General features: G+C 37.0%; 1 protein-coding gene across 1 annotated transcript in view; it reads right to left on the reverse strand.

The window, feature by feature from the left end:
• The window catches only part of LOC128211384 (uncharacterized), a 30,055-nt gene that overhangs the window by 9,705 nt on the left and 303 nt on the right, over positions 1-20,047 (reverse strand). The window contains exons 2-20 of the mRNA XM_052916116.1: positions 19,467-19,593; positions 15,900-16,060; positions 13,233-13,347; positions 12,657-12,802; positions 11,306-11,393; positions 11,029-11,153; positions 9,492-9,650; positions 8,607-8,700; positions 7,418-7,551; positions 6,186-6,361; positions 5,943-5,998; positions 5,179-5,408; positions 3,974-4,118; positions 3,476-3,615; positions 3,008-3,158; positions 2,369-2,544; positions 1,728-1,854; positions 820-980; positions 305-463 (exon numbers count right to left, since the gene is read on the reverse strand). Coding sequence (XP_052772076.1) covers positions 305-463; positions 820-980; positions 1,728-1,854; positions 2,369-2,544; positions 3,008-3,158; positions 3,476-3,615; positions 3,974-4,118; positions 5,179-5,408; positions 5,943-5,998; positions 6,186-6,361; positions 7,418-7,551; positions 8,607-8,700; positions 9,492-9,650; positions 11,029-11,153; positions 11,306-11,393; positions 12,657-12,802; positions 13,233-13,347; positions 15,900-16,044 — 2,527 coding nt within the window. The 5' untranslated portion in view covers positions 16,045-16,060; positions 19,467-19,593. The remainder of the gene's footprint in view (positions 1-304; positions 464-819; positions 981-1,727; positions 1,855-2,368; positions 2,545-3,007; positions 3,159-3,475; positions 3,616-3,973; positions 4,119-5,178; positions 5,409-5,942; positions 5,999-6,185; positions 6,362-7,417; positions 7,552-8,606; positions 8,701-9,491; positions 9,651-11,028; positions 11,154-11,305; positions 11,394-12,656; positions 12,803-13,232; positions 13,348-15,899; positions 16,061-19,466; positions 19,594-20,047) is intronic.

The raw sequence follows: 20,047 nt of genomic DNA on the forward strand, positions 1-20,047 counted from the left end.
TGACTACTGTAATGCTACATACTATTTTGTGTACATCGCGACACCAGGCTTCAAACCGCAAGTTTGTTAAAATTATTGATTGTTGAAATGCTTAATACTGATTGTGTACAAGCCTGGCAGCAGTTTGTTTGCTGACTACCGTATTGCTGTATACCATTTGTGCACATCGAGGCACCAGGTATTCAAAATATTTTGTTTGGTGTTAGTAATGTTGATAAATTGTAGGTGATATTGCAAACAATTGTTTTTTATTATGAGGTCAACATAAATCTCCCAAAATGTAATGTGCAAAATTGGACATTACCTCTGCATTCCCCATCATATCTCGGCTGTAATCTCCCATGAACTGTACAGTTTTCCCGCTGTAATTCGCATTCATTGCCGTATGTATGGTATGTCCCATCTCTGTGGTCCCAGCCACATATGGGTTCATACACAGTGGGGCATGCATAGGCACACTGGTCTGAAATGAATTTTAAAGAGATATAAAATTGGTCAAGTGGTCAAATGTGTCACTTCTCACCAAAGAGGTCCAGAGACATGTTACCTTGACCCCTAAAACTGGACACCAGTACAACCTAGGAAACAGATTGGAGATATATTCAGATCAGCTCACAGCTCACTTTACTATTCAGCTTAAGTAAGTATTTATAAACTAACACATAAATACATATCATTAACACTCAAGTAAGTTAGAAACTGCAAAAGAACCTAATTTCAAGGATAGCTTGTTTCAAATAAGAATTGGCTATATTTTCATCAGCTACAAGTCTATATGAACAAATATGTATTGTTTCTTAAACGTATATAATCTCTCACCCATATTTGTAAAGGTGCAATTTTCTGGACTGAAGCCAAGAACTTCTTCCATGTACATGGCAAACCCGAGGTTAGACTGGGCGTCCCGAGTTATGTTACCAATGTTGTCACAATATGGCCTGTATGCTTCACCAATCTTAGACATGCAGTAACCCAGCGTGCTGAAGACATAATATAATAATAGATGTTAGACTGGGCTTCCTTGGTGATTTTGTCGCATAATGGCCTGTACGCCTCATCAATCTGAGCCATGCAGTTACCTACGCGTAGCATGCTGAAGTCATAATATATTATTATAATAGATGTTAGACTGGGTGTTCCTAGTTACCTTACTGACGTTGTCACAATGTGGCTTGTATACCCTACCAATCTTAGCCATGCAATAACCTAGCCTGCTAAAGTTTGAATAGAATAACTATGTAATTCACTTTTCTTCCTTTTGTTTATGACTGCAGGATATTACATAAAGACAGTTACTGGTACATATTTCTTCTTGTCATAAAAAGTAGTTTTTTACTGACTTCACCTTTATTAAAATATCAGAAAAACTAAATTCATATACTTAAAACTAAGTGTACCAGGTACAAATGGATGGAAGATACCAGGAGACAATGTTACCCAAACAAGAGCCCTATTAAGGAAACAACCAAACTTTGTCTGTTTTTATACATTCCAAAAGGGACTTAACTTGAACATGGTAAAAGCCAGAGTTACGGGTCTTGTTGTTCATGTGCGTATGTCTCTAGGAACATGTGTACTAAGTTTCAGTTGAATAACTTGAACATTATTTCTGTTACGACCAAGGCTTCCACTCTTGCACACACGATGATGACAACAAATCAACAGCTTTATAACACATTGACCTTTAACTTCGATAAAAACACAAGTTTATAAGCACTGTGAAATACCTGCATGCTTCTTCATAACTGTGAGTGGAGTTGTAAGTTTGGAGCAGATAGTTTCCACATGAAGCCACTGTCAGGTATAGAAGGTTGTCATCCTCTGGACAGCCACTTGTTGGCCTGGGCAGCAGGTCTGAAATGAACAATATCATTTTAACTTTATATGGTGACGTAACCTGCTTTTTCACTTAAGCTATGAAGTTAACCAAAGCTCGTTACCTGTGCTTTTAACACTGTTCATGATTAGCACCAATCCTGGGTACTGGTTCCTGTTCATCTGTGGACATAAAGGTCAAGGTTATCTGGGCTGGTTCCTTGTTTTGCTTACTTACTTTCTTACAACACTGTTCATAGTGGATGGGTCCAATCCTCAGTACTGGTTTCCTGTACTCTGTCGCCATCAAATCTAGTTCTTTGTTCTACTTATTTTCTATGGCTTACCACACTGTTCATAGTGACTGGCTTCCATCCTCGGTACTGGTTCCCAATGCTCTGTGGCGATCAAATCTGGTTCCCTATTTTACTTACTTTCTAAGGCTTTCAAATTTGTTCAAAGCGACTTGCTCCAATCCTGGGTACTGGTTCCCTGTCCTATGTGGCAATCATAGCTGGTTCCCTGTTCTAAATACTTATTTTCTATGGCTTACCACACTGTTCAAAGTGCCTAGCTCCAATCCTGGGTACTGGTTCCCTGTCCTCTGTGGCTATCAGGGCTAAGGTCACAAAAGCTGGCTGGAAGTTCTCGCTTTCATCACATGACATCATGTTCACATTATGCTCTTCCAGTATTGAATAGGCACACCAGAATGCCTGGGACCAAACGCTGAAAAAGTAAGGTTGTACATGACCAATGATCAGAGACATGAAAAGGGATGTTTTAAAGGCCATTGCATTGGATCACCTTTCCTGCAGAGCTAGGACAACTGGGGCTATATTCAATATGGTTCTTGTCCTTATACTTAAATATGAGACTCTTTTATGCCTCAGTGGTTCCATTCGGTATATTGGGGCATTAATTTGATAGTCCAATCAAAACATTTCTAGAACTAAGATCATTCTTAGGGTGTTATTTAAAACTGAACAACCATCATTTAAATTTATGTTTAGAAAAGTTGCCCAACCGGCTAAACTTAAACCTTTACATTTTTATTACCAAATTTGAATATTTTAACAAATAATGATGTTTAGGCTAATTCAAGAAAGAAAAATCAGTGACATAATAAAAGGACTGCTCCCTAGCAACCATAACTAACAAACATGTGAAACAAGAAAAATACAGTGCTTACTTGCAAGACATGAATGTAGAATTATCCATAGTGAGCATGGACAGGATTCCCTCAACTGGAGAATGCAGCAGGTTTATAACCGAGGGCAAACAATGGTGGGCGATCTCTTCACCATAGGTCAACAATGCCATCTCACATGGGAATTCAGCCTCTGAAGACAATATAGTCACATCTATCAAATATCTATTCTTTGATCTCCCTTGTGCGCAAATCAAGACGTAATTCCTTCTATTTTTATACGGAGCTACACTAGTCATGCTCTAAGCCCTCAACACATCAATCAGCAGAACATACATTAACTCTCAACTCAGTGATTTTGTGTTTGGCTTTTTTATCTTACATTACCTTTATTAAATTTCAACTGCAAAATGCTTGAAAAAGGTCGCCACTATCCCACAATCACCAATCACAGAGAGGCATTTTTTACCATTAGAACCCACCTAGTGATTTATAGTACCAATCACTTACCACAGTATGGTTCAGTTTTGTTGAAATATTGAGGGCGGAAATCTCTGTCAGCTGTCACCCCTCTGATGGAATCGTCGGTACAGTTAACTCCCAGGCCCTTCAAGATGTTATTATAGCAGGCCAAGGACCTCCACTCCGCGCTGAGAATATAAGCAACGATACAGTTCAATTCAAAGCACAGTATTAAATTTGAAGTAAGCTAATGGTCAACACCACCAACTGATGCTTAATTTGCCAGTAAGACTTGAGAACACCGACAGACCATATCCGGACTGCTGATTCAACATTTCTTGTGTATTTGTCTTAAGTCATGAAGCACTTGACAACATACTAATATTTATCAACAGATACAAGACAAACATGCAAAATGTGAAAAAATAACCGCCATTATGGCAAGAAAGTTGAGGTCACTGCAAACAGGATTAACAACCGTCCTTGTGGCAACATAGTCGAGCTCACCACAAGCTGGCTCCATAAAAACAATATATTTTTACTCACAAGCACATATCCTGACTCGTTGCATTGGGACGGTTATAATCTTCTTTGAAACACAGCACATCCAGAATTTCTCCCATCACCCAAGGATTGGAGCACAGGCCTTGTGCATTTGTGGGGAACATTTCCTCTAGTTCACCGAACCGATCTGAAAACCACACTTGGGTCTAGTATATTTGATATATCATTAGTATTACAGCATACATGCAATATCCCCTATGGGGGAAAATCCCCCCCCCGAAAATTTGATCCCCCGGTCTCCTGGCGGGAAATAAAAATCCCCCGAAATCTAAAAGTGATTTTACAACAAGCAATAATGACAAAGCCAAACCACAGTATGTGAGTGAAACTGAATGTAAACAAACAACTCCACAAGGAAGAAATGACCGTATAAATACTTGCAATGAATATTTGAAAAAAAAGGTTTGATAAATGCCAAAAGGAAACTTACACAAGATATATAAGAAATTTATTTATTTGTAGTAATGATCAAAGGCAAAAAAAGATTGCATTTTGGGAATGAAAGAAATTATTATATTTATTCCATTCTGTTATTGTCTGATTATTATCATAGCTGATAGTATTAAGCAGATTGTTTTAAGGAAGGAAGGAAAACCAATTAAATTGTCTCGAAAAAATATTATTCGTATGACATATTTTGTTCTGCAGGTGCATTACAGTATGACATGACAGTGTGATAAATCATGATATATAAAATAATTCTGTATATTCAAAAAAGTTAAAGGTTTTCATAGCAATATATGTGAATACCTTTTTTGTACTTGTGTCTAAAATACTTAGGAATTTGGCCAACTTACACCTGTTAAAAAAATCCCCCTGAATACTACCAAAATTGCCCTGAATTTTCAGCCTTTTTGAAAATGGTCTCCAGAAATATGGCATGTATGCACAGGGACTGCAGCAAATAGCAAACTAAAGACATATTTGATTGACATCAATTAGTGTAGAATGGATATGCCAAGTCTAAACATACACGAAGGAGATAAATATGCCATGAACAGTCAATTTGAGTTATCTTTCATGCACAACTAGCACCCTTAATATGAAAGCAATTATTTTATCAATAACTTAATAAGCTTAATGAAATGTACTCCTTATGCATTATATTTTGGAAGAATAAACTAAATCTGCTTCCTGGCTTCCCAATAACTGGACTAGCTTGAGCAGATTTATTTTTACAAACCCACCTGTGAGATAGATATTGTCTGAGGCGAGGAATTCTGTAACATTTGAAGCTTTGTCCACCTTCATTAGTTCGACCGAATGTTGACCGTGGAGATACACGTCGCGGTGATCAGTCTTCTGTCGAGTGAAAGTAATTGTGACAGCGCTGTTGTCACTTTCCACTGTGAGATTGCTGAAGTTATCATATCCTCCGAAATCCTTGTCAAATTGAGCAGATTCACCATCCATAAACCTGGGATATATTGGAAATTGTTGTTGTTTTAATATGTAACCTGTCATATGCAACCAATGTTGGTAATTACCCCAGCCCCACACACACCATATTATATCTAAGGATTTATACTGTAAGAATCATCTTTGTAACCTTTTAAATGTGATTGCATATTTCAATAATTTTATTGGTATATTTTTCATGTATGTTTTATTAGTGTTTTGGAATGTATCTATTTCATTCACACATAGTTACATTGAAAAATGATGTTAAATGGTGTTGTTGCTTGTGCGCATGGTGCAGTTACTTGGGGATCATTTAACATGTCCCAATGGCCATTGGAAATAGTTATCGCTTAAGTCCGTGCTAGTGGGCATTGACATCGTCACTGCTATTTTCAAACTTGGGACGCAGTATATGCTTCCCTTTCAAATTGTATTGTTTTAAAAGGTGAAATTAAAAAACTGATACTATTCATGTATTGTTTCTCTACAGACCCGATTACAATTAATGGAAGATTGTTGAATATTAGGAATAGTGATTGTATGTACTTACATGTCAACTGCCATATACTGATTCATATAATCCTTGGTTATAACTATGAGGTCCCGCTGGAATTATTAAAATAAGGTGAAATTGAAAAATAAAATCAATAAGTTGACTGCTTAATCACAACAAAGTACAAGACAATTCAGATTTGTTTCAGGAAATATGGAAATTGTTTGAATTTATTTTTTAATATAATTCAAACACTGTTAAGAATTACACAGGTAAATTGCCATAATTACATAGACTCACCGGTTCCATATCCGTTTGACGTTTTCTAATTGCGGGCATCACTATCAATGCTATGTTGAAGTCAGAAAACGTGGAGTGTGGGGCTTTGACTCGGAAATGTTCGTCCCCATTTGGCAGTATGCCAACAACCATTGATATCTGACCATCTTCAGAGATGAGCGATACTGCTACGTCACCTGAGGTAGTTATGATTTATTGCTTTAAGTGTCACTGTGGTTGGGGTTTGGATTTATCATTACACATTTGCTTATAACACCACATCAAGGCTAACACATGTGCATAGTTTCACTAGTAACATTAGTTTACATTCAAATATATCTAAATGATTTTAGCTATGGTCAAGGTTAATATTTTTGCATAACAAAAAACAGAGGCATCACTTGCTAATAAGTAAACCCAGAGTTACAAGCCCTGCTTCACAAGTGAGTAACGGCACTGGTAACTTGCATTCCAAGTTACATGAATATAGTTTAAAGATTTTTTAAAGGGACTGTACACCAGATTGGCACCAAAATTATATTTTTTCTGTAACAAATCTCTGGACAAATCTTTAATAAAATGTTTTGCTCTTTGATATCTTAATTGTAAAAAAGTACCAAAATGTAAATACAAAATTGAGTCAAAGGTCGGGTTCGAACTGGTGTCGCCAAAATGCAGTCCAGTGATGTATCCACTGTGCTACGAAGACTTACTCTAAATGGTTGGATAGCTATATCCTAACTTGGTAATATCACGTGATAACATCGACTAGCCAATCACGCATATTGAATTAATTGTACTAGGTAGACATACCTAGTAATCTTTTTTAATGGAAAAATACGAAAAAACTGCAAAAAATAAATCAATTGTAAACTATGTGGTACTTCAGTTAGTTAGTTTCAATGCATTGTACACATTGATACCAAGTTTATGTCAGTTTGCGACAATTTTCTTCTTATTTTTCCGCTATTTCATCATACGGAGTACAGCCCCTTTGTGAGATATATTTCAAATTATTAAGACAAAGTTAAGGGTTTTGCAACAGCCTTATAACGATGATAACGGACACCAAGGCTATAACATTACTCATTCAAAAAGCAAACACGTTAAAAATTAAATTAATTGTCACCAACTCATATGAAAAATATCACTTTTACACCAATAATAAATCTGAATTTGTAAATAAGGGAGATATTTCTTACATGCATGTAACGATCTACAACATTGTTATAAAATTGAAGAAAGTTACTTACAAACGTGAGGTAAAACATCCGTATGAGCGATGACACGTGACTGAATACCCCTACTTATGTTCGAAAAATGACATTTCATTGTCGTCTCTGCAAAAATATTCGTGTTGATACAACCCAGAAGACCTTCATATTTCCTGAAGACAAAATACATTGTTGATACAATCAAGTCAACCATAAAATACCAGCAAGACACGTTTCATATAGAACATATTTCTCATATTATAGTTGCTGGGATGATCTTTCTGATACAGTGTAGTGGGCATTTGTCAATCTGTAAGACTTTTTTGTGGAATAATTTTCATTGTGAATATTACTGAGTCCCATTTCATAGCAATAACATTCAGTCAATAATAACACATCTTTATTAAGCCTGGAGTATATGGAAAGGCTCGGTCAACTTGTGATGTTTTCTAGAACAAAGCCACAAACTTTGTAAGCAGAAAATCAGCAATCTGTTTAACACAATTTATACGCGCAGTGATTTTTGGGTGCAATTTACTGCCTTCTGAAGGCTGTTTCCCCTTGCAAAAAACTATCCATTTTTTTCCCAAAATTTTATAATCTTTCCCCAATTTGATAAATGCAAATTATGTTAATGAATAAGAAAGCAATGAATTTCTTGAAATATAAACAAAATCTTGACAAAACTTATTTACAGCATAATTAATGCATAAAAAATAAAACATCTGTGTTTTCCATTATAATTGTTTATTTTGGCCTGATTTTGTATTTTTCCCAAAGTCAACTTTTTTCCCAATTTGCACAGGTGGTAAAAATAATTCCCCAAAAAATACAGATGCGTTATTGTTTATGATACATATAAGGTTTTATGTCACAATGTTCATTGATGATCAAGAACATAAGACAAAAACTCTGTAGAGCTTTTCAGCTAAAATGTCTGTACAGTTTTTGTTTAAAATCATATAAAATGTATGAAACAAATCATTGAAAGAGAATAATAACGTATAGTGTATAATCATGAATAAGGTAATGGCTTTAAAACTTATTCCATTTAATCATTATATACTATTTAATAAGGTCAAGGACATGTTATTATGGACATTGATAAGCAAGCCATAGGCAATAAATAGAAATCTAACAGCCTGGTCCCTTTAGTTTGCTGTCTACCTGCTCACGTCATTATCTCAATATTAAATCTGGCAAGAAAATCCAGTATGATTACACGCACCTGCAGTTGTTTGGATCCTGGACAACTCTGTTCCGCCATTCTACACAATTGTCTTCCATCATCCTTATGTACATTCCCTCATTGCACTCTGCTTCTACGGAAAAAAAACAAAAGCATTGTCAAGATTATCCTTGGATGAAATCCTAAGTTAATGGGGTTGTAAGCATGGGCGAGTTGATTCTGGATTAAATCTAATGGGTTGTCAATTTAGTTTCAAAAGTTATTGGTCCTTGCGCCAATAAAAGATTTTGATTAAATTAGGCTACTGGGCTTGCCCCTGTTGTTTCTATTTATTTATGGTCCTCGTGCCCTTTAACAAGGTCTTGATTATAGTAAAGGCTCCTGTACTTTTCTATGCAGTTTCTGTTGTTTTATTAGTTAAAGCAGGGAACATGAATTCTATTTAACAAACAATGCACATAAACATGAAGCTCATTAGGCCTTTCAGCAAAGGTTTTTTTATTATTACCTGGACAGAGAAACTGTCTCCATATTATCCAGGGAAACAATCAGAACACATGTCACAACAACTCTTACCAACATGCTATTATTTGAGGGTATATGTTTAATAGAAACTGACAAAATCAACTCAAAATGTAGAACCTACAAATATCTTTTCAGACAAGAAACCGGCATAAGTCAACAATGTCTAAGCCAGTGCTAAGGGCCTTCTTTAACTATTGCATTTTGTCCTTGCAACAGGACTTGAAAGTTTCATTTAAATATTTTGACAATTTATTTTGTTAACGCCAAGATTAAAATGTTTGCCAAACGAAACCAAAGACGATAACACAAAGGCTTTCACAATACATGAACTTATATTCTTGAAAACAACAACAAAGAAACTAAAAGTGTAAAAACCATGTATTGCAATTTGCTACCTACCCCTGCATTCCCCATTATGAATAAATTCCAGTCTTCCTCCTGTATGGCAATTTTCCAGCCTGAAGACACACTCATTTCCATAGTTATGATACTTGTCAGTCCTAGTGTCAAAGCCGCAAACTGGCAAATACTGGGCGGTACAAGTGAAAGCACACTGGTCTGCAACAGAAAACATGATAGAAATTTTATTATCGGTAAAATTTCCCTTCATTTCGAGCCTTAAGCCTCACTCATTTCAAACAGTGTGACACTTTTCAGTCTGAGGATCATAATGGCATACTGTCAAACAATCAATGTATGCCGGTATGCATTCACATTTCAAAATATAACAAAATAAAGAGAAAACATGGGCAACAGAATGAATCATTCTTTTGAGAGGAGCCTAACCTGATTAAACTGTTCTAGAAAGCAAGCTTAGCTGATAGAGTAGATAATTGAACACTGACCTGAGCACTTTGGAGGAGATTGCACTGATACATTTACTGAACACTGACCTCAGCACTTTGTAGGAATGGTCACTTAGAAGTTTACTGGACACTGAACTCAGCATTTTCCTGAAGTTGGCACTGAGAAGTTTACTGAACACTGACCTCAGCACTTAGGAGGAGATCCCGCTGAGAAGTTTACTGAACACTGACCAGAGCACTTAGGAGATGGCACTGAGAAGTTTACTAAACTGACCTGAGTACTTTGGAGGAGATGGCACTGAGAAATTTACTAAACACTCACCTGAGCACTTCGAAAAAGATGGCACTGATAAGTTTACTAAACACTCACATGAGCACTTCGAAAAAGATGGCACTGAAGTTTAATAAACACTCACATGAGCACTTTGGAGGAGATGGCTGAGAAGTTTACTAAACACTGACCTGAGCACTTGGGAGGAGTTGGCACTGAGAAGTTTATTAAACACTCACATGAGCACTTTTGAGGAGATGGCACTGAGAAGTTTACTAAACACTCACCTGAGCACTTTGGAGGAGATGGCACTGAGAAGTTTACTAAACACTGATCAAGCACTTGGGAGGAGTTGGCACTGAGAAGTTTACTAAACACTCACCTGAGCACTTTGGAGGAGATGGCACTGAGAAGTTTACTAACACTCACCTGAGCACTTTGGAGGAGATGGCACTGAGAAGTTTACTAAACACTCACCTGAGCACTTTGGAGGAGATGGCACTGAGAAGTTTACTAAACACTCACCTGAGCACTTTGGAGGAGATGGCGCTGAGAAGTTTACTAAACACTCACCAGAGCACTTGGGAGGAGATGGCGCTGAGAAGTTTACTAAACACTGACCAGAGCACTTGGGAGGAGTTGGCACTGAGAAGTTTACTAAACACTCACCTGAACACTTTAGAGGAGATAGCACTGAGAAGTTAACTAAACACTCACCTGAGCACTTTGGAGGAGATGGCGCTGAGAAGTTTACTAACACTGACCTGAGCACTTTGGAGGAGATGGCGCTGAGAAGTTACTAAACACTGACCTGAGCACTATGGAGGAGATGGCACTGAGAAGTTTACTAAACACTCACCTGAGCACTTTGGAGGAGATGGTACTTTCAGTTTGGGTAGCACCATTTCTAGTGACTCATGTAGGTTTTCTTTTGTGATGTTACACTGCCTTGTCAAAGGGCTCGTAGCCAAGCATTCTTCAAACCTGTTTTGTATGATAAACAAACATAATTAATTTCAAAAAATTTAAATTTATGTGGCATATACAGGTATATATTTGTTAATTAAGTTTAAATCAACAGCTTCTCATCTTAAGGCTGACAATGATTCATAACTTGATTAAAATGTTCAACTTACATGCAACCATCAGCTTTCCCATCAGCAATATGTTGATAGCACATCATGAATGCCACCAGTCCATATTTAGAGCAAGGACTTTCTTCTCCTGTAATATACAAAGATATTCATTGTCAATTTTAATGTCAGCAGCAGAGAATTAATGTTATATCTTGCTTTATGTAAGAAACATTTGAAACATGTCATATCTCAATGACCGCAGCGAATGAATAATGTCATATTATAAACAAGAAGCAGATGTATTCAATTTTGGCAACCGTGGTATAATGTCATATCCCATTCAATGACTGCAGCAGAGGTATAATGTCATATTTAAACCAATAGTTGCAACAGTGGTATAATGTCATATCTTATTTAATGTCTGAAGTAGATGAATAATGTTGTATCATATTCAATTTTGGCAACAGTGGTATAATGTCATATCCCATTCAATGACTGCAGCAGAGATAATAATTTTAAACCAATAGTTGCAACAGTGGTATAATGTTATATCTTATTCAATGACTGCAGCAGAGGTATAATGTCATATTTAAACCAATAGTTGCAACAGTGGTATAATGTCATATCTTATTCAATGACTGCAGCAGAGGTATAATGTCATATTTAAACCAATGGTTGCAACAGTGGTATAATGTCATATCTTATTCAATGACTGCAGCAGAGGTATAATGTCATATTTAAACCAATAGTTGCAACAGTGGTATAATGTCATATCTTATTCAATGTCTGAAGTAGAGGTATAATGTCGTATCTCATTCAATTTTGGCAACAATGGTATAATGTCATATCATATTCAATGTCTACAGTAGTAGGTATAATGTCATCTATCACTTAATGTCAGCCGCAGATGTATTTTGACATATATCTTTTAATGCCAGAAGTAGATGTATTATTTCATATCTTATTTAATGTCAGCAGTAGAGGCATACTATCAGTAGATGTATAATATCAAGTCTCATTAAATGTGAGCCGCAGATGTATAAGATCATATCTCACTTAATGTCCGCAGGAGATATATAAATGATCATATCTCATTTAATGTCAACATCAGATTATAAGATCATATCTTATTAAATGTTGGCAAAAGAGTCCTACCCTCACCTGCAGCAGAGGCATAATACAATATCCGTTAATGTCAGAGACGTATCCTAGGAAATATAAGTTTCAAAGCATGTCTTGACATCTGACAAACCATCTTCAAGCACTAATTGATCCATAAAATGTCAACAGTCATATCGCAACAGACAATATTCCAAGAATCAGTGAAAATACAAAAAACAATATATGTCTTGTGTTTCTTATGTCATGTATGTCTATAGAACATATGCTGCATTTAAAAATTGAAACTTACCAGTACAGTGTGACCAGTTCTTCTTGTCATAGTCCAACCACATTTCTTCTAACTGGTTTTCCAAAAAGGGTTCCAAAAAGGCCTGGCATTCGTCAGCTTTCTCAATCATGAATTCTTTATAGTGACTGTTCAACATATTCACCACACTGCAACAAGGTTTTTAACATCTTAACATCTTATATTTCTGTTATTATAGCTTACAAGACTCTGGCATTCTCAAATTATATATAAATGTTAGTCATGTTATGAGTATTCAGTTATGACATTTGTGACAACTTTTAATTGCGTTCCCCATGTGCAATCAAATATAGGTTTCTGTTTTACCATGATCAAGTGCTTATTAAAGGGTTAAAAGTCATTCCATGCATGATTAAACTGCATGATGGGATAAGAGTCCATGTGCAATCTATAAAACGATTTCCAGCATTCTAAACTAAATGTAAAGATTTATTCTTCATTTGCTCATTAATAAGTATGCATTTGAAACAGGATGATAAACATTGCTTCACATTTTTGAGACATGCTTCTAATTATAAGTTCTAAAAGGGAAACTCAAATGTTGATTCTTGCACTTACGAGCATCTTTCGTTAGCGTCAAGCATGTCTCCAAATCTGTCCACGTAATCATACTGCCTCGACAAGGGGAAGAAGCCTTGTAGCTCATAAAATTTTCCATAACATAGGGTTTCCTCTGTAAACATAGATTACATATCGTATTTAACATGTGCAATATCATAACTATATAGCAGTATTTTCACTGAAGACCGTATTTTTTAAATACTTAAAGAGGTCATAACCCCTTCCTGGTAAAATTTCTTTCATTGTTTAATGCAAATATTGAGGCTCAAAAACACTTTTATTGTATGCAGTATTCAAGTTTTTGCAAGGAATGGTAGACAAAATATTCAGATAGAAATAAATGAGGGTATTTGGTCCGCAACAGTTGGTACCCAAAACATTCAGATAGAAATGACAGGGGTATTTGGTCTGCAAGGGTTGGTACACAAAACATTCAGATAGAAATGACAGGGGTATTTGGTCTGCAAGGGTTGGTACACAAAACATTCAGATAGAAATGACAGGGGTATTTGGTCTGCAAGGGTTGGTACACAAAACATTCAGATAGAAATGACAGGGGTATTTGGTCCGCAAGGGTTGGTACCCAAAACATTCAGATAGAAATAATAGGGGTATTTGGTCCACCAGGGTTGGTACCCAAAACATTCAGATAGAAATAATAGGGGTATTTGGTCCACAAGGGTTGGTACACAAAACATTCAGATAGAAATAATAGGGGTATTTGGTCTGCAACAGTTGGTACCCAAAACATTCAGACAGAAATAACAGGGTATTTGGTCTGCAAGGGTTGGTACACAAAACATTCAGATAGAAATGACAGGGGTATTTGGTCTGCAAGGGTTGGTACACAAAACATTCAGATAGAAATGACAGGGGTATTTGGTCTGCAAGGGTTGGTACACAAAACATTCAGATAGAAATGACAGGGGTATTTGGTCCACAAGGGTTGGTACACAAAACATTTAGATAGAAATGACAGGGGTATTTGGTCCACAAGGGTTGGTACACAAAACATTCAGATAGAAATGATAGGGGTATTTGGTCCACAAGGGTTGGTACACAAAACATTTAGATAGAAATGACAGGGGTATTTGGTCCACAGGGGTTGGTACACAAAACATTCAGATAGAAATGATAGGGGTATTTGGTCCACCAGGGTTGGTACCCAAAACGTTCAGATAGAAATGATAGGGGTATTTGGTCCACCAGGGTTGGTACACAAAACATTTAGATAGAAATAACAGGGGTATTTGGTCCACAAGGGTTGGTACATAAAACATTTATATAGAAATAATAGGGGTATTTGGTCCACCAGGGTTGGTACACAAAACATTTAGATAGAAATAACAGGGGTATTTGGTCCACAAGGGTTGGTACATAAAACATTTATATAGAAATAATAGGGGTATTTGGTCCACAAAGGTTGGTACACAAAACATTTAGATAGAAATAATAGGGGTATTTGGTCCACAAGGGTTGGTACACAAAACATTCAGATAGAAATAACAGGGGTATTTGGTCCACAAGGGTTGGTACACAAAACATTTAGATAGAAATAATAGGGGTATTTGGTCCACAAGGGTTGGTACACAAAACATTCAGATAGAAATAACAGGGGCATTTGGTCCACAAGGGTTGGTACACAAACATTCAGATAGAAATAACAGGGGTATTTGGTGCACAAGGGTTGGTACACAAAACATTCAGATAGAAATAATAGGGGTATTTGGTCCACAAGGGTTGGTACACAAAACATTTCGATATAAATAATAGGGGTATATGGTCCACAAGGGTTGGTACACAAAACATTTAGATAGAAATAACAGGGGTATCTGGTCCACAAGGGTTGGTACACAAAACATTTAGATAGAAATAATAGGGGTATTTTGTCCACAGGGGTTGGTACACAAAACATTTAGATAGAAATAACAGGGGTATTTGGTCCACAAGGGTTGGTACACAAAACATTAAGATAAAAATTAGAGGCATATGGTCCACAAGGGTTGGTACACAAACATTCAGATAGAAATAATAGGGGTATTTGGTCCACAGGGTTGGTACACAAAACATTTAGATAGAAATAACAGGGGTATTTGGTCCACAAGGGTTGGTACACAAAACATTTAGATAAAAATAATAGGGGTATTTGGTCCACAAGGGTTGGTACCCAAAACATTTCGATAGAAACAGTATGGGCATATGGTCCACAAGGGTTTGTACACAAAACATTTCGATAGAAATAATAGGGGAATATCATATGGTCCACAAGGGTTGGTACACAAAACATTTAGATAGAAATAACAGGGGTATTTGGTCCACAAGGGTTGGTACACAAAACATTTAGATAAAAATGACAGGGGTATATGGTCTGCAAGGGTTGGTACACAAAACATTTAGATAGAAATAACAGGGGTATTTGGTCCACAAGGGTTGGTACACAAAACATTTAGATAAAAATAATAGGGGTATTTGGTCCACAAGGGTTGGTACCCAAAACATTCAGATAGAAACAGTATGGGCATATGGTCCACAAGGGTTGGTACACAAAACATTTAGATAGAAATAACAGGGGTATATGGTCCACAAGACGGGATAAGCAGATCTAAAAACCATTAAGATAGAAATAATAGATGTATTCTTTTTAAGATGTATATAATCTCTTACCCATGCTTGCAAACGTGCAATTTTTTGGACTGAAGCCAAGAACTTCTTCCATGTACATGGCAAACCCGAGGTTAGACTGGGCGTCACGAGTTATGTTACTGATGTTGTCACAATATGGCCTGTATGCTTCACCAATCTTAGCCATGCAGTAACCAAGTGTGCTGAAATCATTATATAATATTATAATAGATGTTTAACTGGGTGTCCCGGGTTATGTTACTGAGGTTGGTACAATGTGGCCTGTATGATTCACCAATCTTAGCCATGCTGTAACCAAGTGTGCGGAAATCACTATATAATATTATAATAGATGTTTAACTGGGTGTCCCGGGTTATGTTACTGAGGTTGGTACAATGTGGCCTGTATGCTTCACCAATCTTAGCCATGCAGTAACCAAGTGTGCTGAAATCATTATATAATATTATAATAGATGTTTAACTGGGTGTCCCGGTTATGTTTCTGATGTTGGTACAATGTGGCCTGTAGGCCTTACCAATCTTAGCCATGCAGTAACCAAGTGTGCTGAAATCATTATATAATATTATAATAGATGTTTAACTGGGTGTCCCTGGTTATGTTTCTGATGTTGGTACAATGTGGCCTGTAGGCCTCACCAATCTTAGCCATGCTGTAACCAAGTGTGCGGAAATCACTATATAATATTATAATAGATGTTTAACTGGGTGTCCCGGGTTATGTTACTGAGGTTGGTACAATGTGGCCTGTAGGCCTCACCAATCTTAGCCATGCAGTAACCAAGTGTGCTGAAATCACTATATTATTATAATAGATGTTTAACTGGGTGTCCCGGGTTATGTTTCTGATGTTGGTACAATGTGGCCTGTAGGCCTTACCAATCTTAGCCATGCGGTAACCAATTGTGCGGAAATCACTATATAATATTATAATAGATGTTTAACTGGGTGTCCCGGGTTATGTTTCTGATGTTGGTACAATGTGGCCTGTAGGCCTCACCAATCTTAGCCATGCTGTAACCAAGTGTGCTGAAATCATTATATAATATTATAATATATGTTTAACTGGGCGTCCCGGGTTATGTTACTGATGTTGGTACAATGTGGCCTGTAGGCCTTACCAATCTTAGCCATGCAGTAACCAAGTGTGCTGAAATCATTATATAATATTATAATAGATGTTTAACTGGGTGTTCCCGGTTATGTTTCTGATGTTGGTACAATATGGCCTGTATGCTTCACCAATCTTAGCCATGCAGTAACCAAGTGTGCTGAAATCATGATATAATATTATAATAGATGTTTAACTGGGCGTCCCGAGTTATGTTACTGATGTTGGTACAATGTGGCCTGTATGCTTCACCAATCTTAGCCATGCAGTAACCAAGTGTGCTGAAATCGTTATATAATATTATAATAGATGTTTAACTGGGTGTCCCGAGTTATGTTACTGATGTTGGTACAATGTGGCCTGTAGGCTTTACCAATCTTAGCCATGCAGTAACCAAGTGTGCTGAAATCATTATATAATATTATAATAGATGTTTAACTGGGTGTTCCGGGTTATGTTACTGATGTTGGTACAATGTGGCCTGTAGGCCTCACCAATCTTAGCCATGCAGTAACCAAGTGTGCTGAAATCGTTATATAATATTATAATAGATGTTTAACTGGGTGTCCCGAGTTATGTTACTGATGTTGGTACAATGTGGCCTGTATGCTTCACCAATCTTAGCCATGCAGTAACCAAGTGTGCTGAAATCATTATATAATATTATAATAGATGTTTAACTGGGCGTCCTGAGTTATGTTACTGAGGTTGGTACAATGTGGCCTGTATGCTTCACCAATCTTAGCCATGCTGTAACCAAGTGTGCGGGAATCATTATATAATATTATAATAGATGTTTAACTGGGTGTTCCGGGTTATGTTAGTGATGTTGGTACAATGTGGCCTGTATGCTTCACCAATCTTAGCCATGCAGTAACCAAGTGTGCTGAAATCGTTATATAATATTATAATAGATGTTTAACTGGGTGTTCCGGTTATGTTTCTGATGTTGGTACAATATGGCCTGTATGCTTCACCAATCTTAGCCATGCAGTAACCAAGTGTGCTGAAATCGTTATATAATATTATAATAGATGTTTAACTGGGTGTTCCGGGTTATGTTACTGAGGTTGGTACAATGTGGCCTGTATGCTTCACCAATCTTAGCCATGCAGTAACCAAGTGTGCTGAAATCGTTATATAATATTATAATAGATGTTTAACTGGGTGTCCCGGGTTATGTTTCTGATGTTGGTACAATGTGGCCTGTAGGCTTTACCAATCTTAGCCATGCAGTGACCAAGTGTGCTGAAATCATTATATAATATTATAATAGATGTTTAACTGGGCGTCCCGAGTTATGTTACCGATGTTGTCACAATATGGCCTGTATGCTTCACCAATCTTAGCCATGCAGTAACCAAGTGTGCTGAAATCATTATATAATATTATAATATATGTTTAACTGGGCGTCCCGGGTTATGTTTCTGATGTTGGTACAATGTGGCCTGTAGGCCTCACCAATCTTAGCCATGCAGTAACCAAGTGTGCTGAAATCATGATATAATATTATAATAGATGTTTAACTGGGTGTCCCGGGTTATGTTACTGATGTTGGTACAATGTGGCCTGTATGCTTCACCAATCTTAGCCATGCAGTAACCAAGTGTGCTGAAATCGTTATATAATATTATAATAGATGTTTAACTGGGTGTCCCGGGTTATGTTACTGATGTTGGTACAATGTGGCCTGTATGCTTCACCAATCTTAGCCATGCAGTAACCAAGTGTGCTGAAATCATGATATAATATTATAATAGATGTTTAACTGGGTGTCCCGGGTTATGTTTCTGATGTTGGTACAATGTGGCCTGTAGGCCTTACCAATCTTAGCCATGCAGTAACCAAGTGTGCTGAAATCATTATATAATATTATAATAGATGTTTAACTGGGCGTCCCGGGTTATGTTTCTGAGGTTGGTACAATGTGGCCTGTATGCTTCACCAATCTTAGCCATGCAGTAACCAAGTGTGCTGAAATCATGATATAATATTATAATAGATGTTTAACTGGGTGTCCCGGGTTATGTTTCTGATGTTGGTACAATGTGGCCTGTATGCTTCACCAATCTTAGCCATGCTGTAACCAAGTGTGCGGAAATCATTATATAATATTATAATAAATGTTTAACTGGGTGTCCCGGGTTATGTTACTGATGTTGGTACAATGTGGCCTGTAGGCCTTACCAATCTTAGCTATGCAGTGCTTTAAGAGCCCTATTGAGGAAACACCCTAAGTTTGTCTGTTTTTATACATTCAAAAAGGGACATAATTTGAACATGATAAAAGCCAGAGTTATGGGACTTGTTGTTCATGTGTGTATGTCTCTAGGAGCATGTGTACTAAGTTTCAGTTGAATAACTTGAACATTATTTCTGTTACGACCAAGGTTTCCACTTTTGCACAATGATGACAACAACAAACCAACAGCTATTAAAACACTTTGATAAAAACACAAGTTTATAGCACTGTGAAATACCTGCATGCTTCTTCATAACTGTGTGTGGAGTTGTAAGTCTGGAGCAGATAGTTTCCACATGAAGCCACCGTCAGGTATAGAAGGTTGTCATCGTCCGGACAGCCACTTGTGGGCCTGGGCAGCAGGTCTGTAATGAACAATGTCATTTTAACTTTATATGGTGTCGTAACCTGCTTTTTCTCTTTAGCTATAAAGTTAACCAGAGCTGGTTACCTATGCTATCAACACTGTTCATAGTGTTAAGCTCCAATCCTGAGTACTGGTTCCTCTTCATATATGGCCATTTAAAAAGGTCAAGATTATCAGGGCTGGTTCCTTGTTCTACTTACCTACTTTCTAAGTCTTACAACACTGTTCATAGTGGATGGGTCCCATCCTCAGTACCGGTTTTCTGTACTCTGTGGCCATCAAATCTAGTTCCTTGTTCTTTTTACTTTTTATGGCATACCACACTGTTCATAGTGACTGGCTTCCAACCTCGGTACTGGTTCCCCATGCTCTGTGGTGATCAAATCTTGTTCCCTGTTTTACTTACTTTCTAAGGCTTTCAAATTTGTTCAAAACGACTGGCTCCAATCCTT

The sequence above is a fragment of the Mya arenaria genome, chromosome 12 (assembly GCF_026914265.1).
Source record: "Mya arenaria isolate MELC-2E11 chromosome 12, ASM2691426v1".
NCBI classification, from domain to species: domain Eukaryota; kingdom Metazoa; phylum Mollusca; class Bivalvia; order Myida; family Myidae; genus Mya; species Mya arenaria.